The 7,406-nt window shown below is 48.0% G+C and overlaps 1 protein-coding gene across 1 annotated transcript in view; it reads left to right on the top strand.

The window, feature by feature from the left end:
* Positions 1 to 7,061, top strand: part of slc30a8 (solute carrier family 30 member 8) — an 8,398-nt gene extending 1,337 nt beyond the window's left edge. The window contains exons 2-9 of the mRNA XM_030348054.1: positions 386 to 540; positions 1,313 to 1,459; positions 2,026 to 2,179; positions 2,622 to 2,770; positions 2,958 to 3,070; positions 4,450 to 4,555; positions 5,289 to 5,423; positions 5,945 to 7,061. Of these exons, the coding sequence (XP_030203914.1) occupies positions 386 to 540; positions 1,313 to 1,459; positions 2,026 to 2,179; positions 2,622 to 2,770; positions 2,958 to 3,070; positions 4,450 to 4,555; positions 5,289 to 5,423; positions 5,945 to 6,090 (1,105 nt within the window). The 3' untranslated portion in view covers positions 6,091 to 7,061. The remainder of the gene's footprint in view (positions 1 to 385; positions 541 to 1,312; positions 1,460 to 2,025; positions 2,180 to 2,621; positions 2,771 to 2,957; positions 3,071 to 4,449; positions 4,556 to 5,288; positions 5,424 to 5,944) is intronic.
* Positions 7,062 to 7,406: the final 345 nt, after the last annotated feature.

The raw sequence follows: 7,406 nt of genomic DNA, 5'->3' as shown, positions 1-7,406 counted from the left end.
GGCTGTTCTCTCCCTTACTATTTCTGTCCCTCCTTTTTTGTCTCTCTTCCATCTCAAGATTTAAAGGGTCCAAGGGGCATGGGAAATGCACATTTAACACAACGGCACAAAAAGTTAGGACCACTTCTTCTCTCTCTTCACTCTCTTCTTTACTCCCTCCCCTTGTTTCATTGCTGTCGGATTCAGGGAGAGAGAAGAGTTTATAGAAGAGTTTTTGTCTTAATAGTTCATGTTGCTTAAACACTATAAGGGGATTTCCTAAGGATACCAAGCTTAATGTATTAAGTGCTTTACACGTGTGATGAAATTTAACCCCAATCACCAAGTTTGAAACCCTGCTGATAGGACCACCAACGTATGACCAAACGTTTTCTTTCTTCCTCAGTAATCCATACCAAGATGGCGTCGACGGCGTCGTCAAGCATTGCCATGACAACAGCCGCGCCAAGGAGGACCGCGAGCGCGAGAGGAAGACGGCGAGGGAGAGGCTGTACGTGGTGTCGGTCATCTGCCTCATCTTCATGATCGGAGAGATCGTGGGTGAGCCGACTCCTCCTCTTCCTCCCCCTTCCAACATCCCTCCTCCTCCTCCTCCTCCTCCTCCTCCTCCTCCTCCTCCTCCTCCTCCTCCTCCTCCTCCTCCATCTCTCCTCTCCTTTGTCCATCTCACCCTGTTGTTTCTCCCTGTCCAGGTCTCCTCCTCCTCCTCGTTCCTCTCTCCATCTCTAAGTTTTTGTCTTGTTGATTCTGACCTGAGCCTCGTAACTGTCTCCCGCAACATCTTCCGTTGTACCAATTCTACCGAAAAGATTGTTTAGCGTGAGCCCTGAACATAATCAAAGACAATCAAGCACTTTAGTCTTAGACTCATATCGGCCCTCTGCTCCGTAAAGAGTTTGAGGGCGCAGCATAACAGTGGAACATGTACCTTCACATTCAGGGCATTTCTGCAGACGCTTTTATCCAAAGTGACCAAGTTACAATAAGTACATTTGTCAGAAGGAAGAGAAATAATATATCGCTGTCGGTTCAGTACTGCCCGAGTTCTTCACATAATGTCTGAGCCCAAAGACCAGAGTGCTAAACCGCTATTGTTCATATTCGGGTCCAAGTGTATCACGCAGGAAACACTCAGAATCAGCAAAGCGGTTTAACATCGATGTGGGATGTTGAAGTGAGGCCGCCGGTGTTGTTTAAGAGACCGCGCCGACGGTCTGGTCGCCCAGACCGGTACGGTCCTGTTTGAAGCTGGCCTTGGGTCCATCTCGGCGACGATAAGGACTGTGATTCTCCCTGTGTTGCGGGGGGGCAGGGGGGTACTTTGCGGGGAGCCTGGCGGTGATGACGGACGCCGCCCACCTGTTGGTGGACCTCACCAGCTTCATCATCAGCCTCTGCTCCCTCTGGCTCTCGTCCCGCCCCGCCACGCACACGCTCAACTACGGCTGGCACCGCGCTGGTACGCGCACAGACACAGACACAGACACAGACACAGACACAGACACAGACACAGACACACACACACACACAGACACAGACACAGACACACACACAATAGTACACACGCTGAGCTACGACTGGCACAGCGCTGGCACGCATTCACTCACCTACCCTCACTCCCTCACACACGCACTCTCTCACCCACTGAATCTCACTCTCTCTACACGGTGCTTTGGGTAACAGTGGGTGGTAGAGTTCTCACTCACTCACTCACTCCCTCACGGTGCTTTGGGTAACAGGGGGTGGTAGAGTACTCATTCACTCACTCACTCACTCACTCACTCACTCACTCACTCACTCACTCACTCACTCACTCACTCACTCACTCACTCACTCACTCACTCACTCACTCACTCACTCACTCACTCACTCACTCACTCACTCACTCACTCACTCACTCACTCACTCCCTCCCTCCCTCCCTCACGGTGCTTTGGGTAACAGTGGGTGGTAGAGTTCTCCCTCCCTCCCTCCCTCCCTCACGGTGCTTTGGGTAACAGTGGGTGCTGGTGGTCTGTCCCTGTAGAGATCCTCGGGGCCCTGCTGTCTGTGTTCACCATCTGGCTGGTGACGGGGGTGCTGGTGTACCTGGCCGTGGAGCGCATCGTCAGCGACGACTACGTCATCGACGGCACCATCATGCTCATCACCTCCGGCTGCGCCGTCATCGCCAACATCATGTGAGACACACGTGCACCCTCGTTCACTCACTCACACGCGGAGGCTCGGACGCATCCTCAGAAGCTCACTCACTCACTCACACACGAATGCTCACGTCCTTTGATGCACACGCCTTTAAACCCAAGCCAACGTCATTTAAACACACACACGAACACCCCCAAACGCGTACCTCTTCAAACTCAAACCAGGATCATGTATCCACGCGCGCGCTTTAAAACAATAGTTAACGATCAGTATGTTTGCATTCACATGTACACCCGCATTTAAATGTTGGCTTGTGCGTACATTTACAGCACATGTTGGTTTATGTCTATAAAGAATTACATTTAAAGACCCTTGAGGATACTGATGACGACAGACTGGGAAGAGGAAGCAGGAAGGATGCGCTGTCGTGAAAGTAAAACTTAATGGCCGCCGGTCTCTGTTTTCCCGGTTGGACAGCATGGCGCTCACCCTGCACCAATCAGGACACGGCCACTCCCACGGGGGGCTCAGTTCCCATGGTCACAGCCACGCCCCGGACGAGGACGGCCACGCCAACCACGCCCACGGTAACCACGGTGATAAGGACGTGGAAGGAGTTGAGCAGGGTACGACACACGCCATTTCATCTTTAGATTTAGTTTGTTTTTGTTTTTTGTTTATTTTTTTTACTTATATTAAATGGTTTCATTAAACGGATAAACGTTTGGCGCCATTTTGATTTGATTCAACCTCAATATGACAACACAAAAAGATGACCATGTGTGCGTGTTTTCTCTGTGGTCGTCGCCCCAGGGAAGCGCGCCCAGCAGGCCAACGCCAGCGTGCGCGCCGCCTTCGTGCACGTGGTGGGCGACCTCCTGCAGAGCGTCAGCGTCATGGTCAGCGCCATCATCATCTACTTCAAGGTAAGTGGCTCGCTCGGTCCGTCGGTCCAAGGTCGCCCCCTGCTGGACGTGTTGAGAAGTGTTACGCGTTGCTGCTTAGCGAGGTCGAATTTAAAGGTTCCATGACATGCCACCAGGTGGTGAGTGTGAATAGCCTTACAAGTTGTTTTGAAAATCTGCCCGACATCACAAGCGGGCGTGTCCACCTAGATGTGTGCTGAATTGATCAGTCTACCAGCCTACCCAGTTGGCTATAGCAAACGTTGCTCATCTATCCGTCACACGTCTAGGTGGACACGCCCACTTGTGATGTCATAAGGGGCATATTTCCAAAACTGCTAGTAACGGCTAACCACACCTGCTGGCATGTCATGGGACCTTTAACCAGTCTGATGTTGTGCAAAGTCTAGAAAAACTGCCAAATTAAACCCAGATGAATCCTGTCTGTTGTTACCATGTTTAGTAAGTGAGGGGTAAACGGTACTTGTGGCCTAATAGACTAGAAAGATCGAAGTTCAACCTAGTACTTTCTGATTTAAAAGTAGACTAAGGTCTTACGATGTCTGCACAATGTATCCTGTAAGTCTACTGTTTAGTCAGTGAGGATTAAAAGTTTGCTTTGATGTAAAACTTGAAATTAAAATTCTACTCGCACACTTACTTCGGTTTTAAGTACTATTAAACAACTACTACTATAAAATACTATTGGATGTTTAATGTAAAATAGTATAAAATGGTTTAATTAGCATCAAACTAAGGGAGTTTAGTCTTTGCATGAAGCAGCCTTCAGTTAAAATCTTTCAGCTAAAAGTAGAATATATAATATTTAGTAAGTCTAACTTTTTAAAGTACAGTAAAAAATAATAGTAGTATTTCTTCATGTATCATAAAAAAGAGAAAAACCAAGAAACTCCTTTAGAAATCTCCAGTTTGTCTTGTATAGTCTGCCTGTTCCCTTGTGATCACCATGTGCTATAGCATCTCTCTCAGCCCTCTGGCTACGCTGGGGACTGGAGACTACAGTAGTGAATCATTCATAGGACACATAGATAGAAGATGGACCTGACAGAGAGCAGTGTTCCTCCACTCAAACCAAACACCCCCCTTACTATAGAAATAATGAAAGAAGCCATTCATGAAAAACAATGACTCAGTTCCATACACGATGCATGCACTTCATTGATCATCCTGGTAAAATAACCTTTAAAAAATTGAAATTGAAGTTTTTGCTCGGGGATGCTATATCGATACACTTTGATTGCCTGGCCTAACACAGACTTTAAAGACTTTTCTAAAAAGGCAAGTAATGCGTTACTTGCCTTGACTTAGGAAAGTCTGAATTTTTAAAAAATCCTGTACTTCAAATTAGTGGTCTTCTGTTCTGCGTGTTTCCTCCCCAGCCTGAGTATAAAATAGCGGATCCCATCTGCACCTTCCTCTTCTCAATCTTCGTCCTTGGGACCACGGTGACCATCCTGAGGGACATCCTCACCGTCCTCATGGAAGGTGCGCCCGTCACTCTCTCGTCTACGTGTGTTCACCCCCACCTAGAAAATCGGTGGCTTTCCATCAGTGGGTCGTGGCCCATCGGTTGGTTTTGGTCGTGGCCTGTCGGTGGGTTGCGACCAAACAATGGGTCCTGGGTCGTGGCCAATCAGTTGTTCGTGGGCCACCGGTCGGTCACGGCCCATCTTTGGGTCTTGGGCCACCTGTGGGTGGGGACCCTTCAGCGGGTCGTGGGTCGTGTCCCATCATTGGGTCGCGTCCCATCAGCGGGTGGTAACCCTTCAGTGGGTGGTGACCGATATTTGAGTCGAGGGAGGGGACCCCAGTGGGTCAGGAAGTGGCCACACAGTCACAGCGCACGCCTTCCTGCCTGGGCCAGCTCCATTGGAGGGACACTTTGATCAATTCCAGGGCAGTTCTATAAAATCTCGGGAAAAAATGTTTTCATTATTCAATGAAAAACTAAATCTGGAACCAACTTGCAAGTACAGAGTAGAGGACGGAAGGTATCTCCTTTTATTTTTTTTTACCCATTTCGAGGTAAATTAGTAATTTAGGTAATTTTCTGAACAGGGAAACAAGGCAAAGATTAACGTCAATCATCACATTGTTCAATATGATAATGAAAATGGAATTTACTTCATAAAATATCCGGGAGCCAGGTGGGTCAAGGGTCAGCATGGGACTATTTCGGGAAACCCCCCCTGCCTCACACGCTCCGTCCCGACCACAGGTACCCCGTCGGGGGTGAAGTACGTGGAGGTCCGGGAGCGCCTGCTGGCGGTCAAGGGGGTGACGGCGGTCCACAACCTCCACATCTGGGCCCTGACCATGAACCAGGCCGTGCTGTCCGCCCACGTCGCCATCGGTGAGACCCCCACCCGCCTGCACCTCTTTATCGATCGGTTAAGGTCGACACTTACTGTTTGTTTTACGGAATTCACGTTTCATATTTTAGATTTATTTTGCTATTTTTATTGGTATCGCCAAAAAGATAAGACTGCTTTTTCTCTTTCGTATTTTAACACGTTTTAGTTTAAATGTTTTGGAATGTTTTCCCTGTCTGAATTGCAGTGAAGGAATGTTGTGTAATGTTAAGTTACTCTTTGTTGGGTTGTTAATGCCTGGCCTTACCGGTTGAACTAGACAGGGAATCGAATCCTTTAACCCGGGCAGTGTTAATGCCTTGCTCTACCAGTTGAACTAGACAGGGAATCAAACCCTTAAACCCTGGCGTCATTAATGCCTTGCTGTACCAGTTGAACTAGAAAGGGACTCGAACCCCTAACCCTGGAGTCTCCCAGCTGAGCCAGACTGGGCCGGCAGTTTGGATGATGGCTTTATTATTTACACAACAGTACTGACTCCTCCCCCCCCTTCTTCACGCAGACGACACGGTGGACGCCCAGTCGGTGTTGAGGGAGATGACCCAGGCCTGCTACCTCTCCTTCAACTTCCACTCTATCACCATCCAGATGGAGCGTGAGGCCGACCTCAAGCCCGACTGCACACTGTGCGAGGACCCCGTGAAATAACCCACCTGAACTCTAAGTACGCCCTTAACCCCCCTCTGTGTGAGGACCCTGTAATGTCACCGACCTGCACTCTGTGTTAGGACCCCATACACCTTGCCCTGTGATGGAGACCCCATAAACCACCCCCCTGGGTAAGGACCTCTTAAACCTCACTCTGTAAGGACCCCATACACCTTGCCCTGTGATGGGGACCCCATAAACCTCCCCCCTGGGTAAGGACCTCTTAAACCTCACTCTGTGTAAGGACCCCATAAACCTTGCCCTGTGATGGGGACCCCATAAACATCACCCTGTGAGGGGACCCCATACACCTTGCCCTGTGATGGGGACCACATGAACCTCCCCCCTGGGTAAGGACCTCTTAAACCTCACTCTGTGTAAGGACCCCATAAACCTCGCCCTGTGATGGGGACCCCATAAACATCACCCTGTGTGGGGACCCCATAAACCTTACCCTGCGTAAGGACCCCATAAACCTTGCCATGTGACCCATGCTTTGGGGATGACTAAGGGGTTGATTTTACACAAATCCTCATCACACGACCACATTTATATGTTGGTATTAGCGGAATAGTTCTCATTTAAATCATAAGTTAACGACTGTGTTTTTGATAACTCATCTTAAGAGAAATCCTCAATAAATGCAGCGGGTGATTTCATTTTCAACTTATGAAAGGAAAAGTGCAGTGTTTTAAATTATGTTTGTGTGTATACTCATTTCAGTTTTGTTGAGTTGAATGTATATTATTTAGCTGGAACAGAACAAACTGTTTTAGTCTAGATGATTTAAGCCATGCTTGTTTTAAATGGGGTTGAAATGGTCTCCGGTTTTCAGTTAGAAACTGAAATACTCTTGGTACTGTAGCTAAAAAAGGTACCAGTGGCATTTTACCATATTTGAGCAATTGGCATAATGTTAAGTGAAAATAACGTTTTATTTTTCATTCAATAAAATATTTTCGGCAGTATTCTATCTGGCTGTAATTCACTTTCCCCTGCCCAAATCACTGTGACAGTATTACTAATCTTGACCTTTTGCTTTCAACACCACTGATTTCAACCGTAGATTGTATGATTTCAACATTGGGTTATCTGTTGCCGGATCACGGTTGCTAAGCGACACACAGTAGATCAGTAAGTACTTCCATGATATGAAAAGTTTAATAATTCTTGACAGGTCTTGACGGGGCTGAACAACTTCCCCACAGCATCGTTTGATACCAGAATAGCCTTTTCTTTTCTCGGTGTCCTCTGAAGAAGCCGGTGTTGCCTTAAGGACATACTACGGTAATGCTGAAAACTCTGGGAAATAGGTC

This window comes from Gadus morhua, chromosome 22 (genome assembly GCF_902167405.1).
Source record: "Gadus morhua chromosome 22, gadMor3.0, whole genome shotgun sequence".
Taxonomy (NCBI): domain Eukaryota; kingdom Metazoa; phylum Chordata; class Actinopteri; order Gadiformes; family Gadidae; genus Gadus; species Gadus morhua.
Note: the sequence above shows the minus strand (reverse complement) of the source record. Positions and strands in the feature narration are given on the sequence as shown.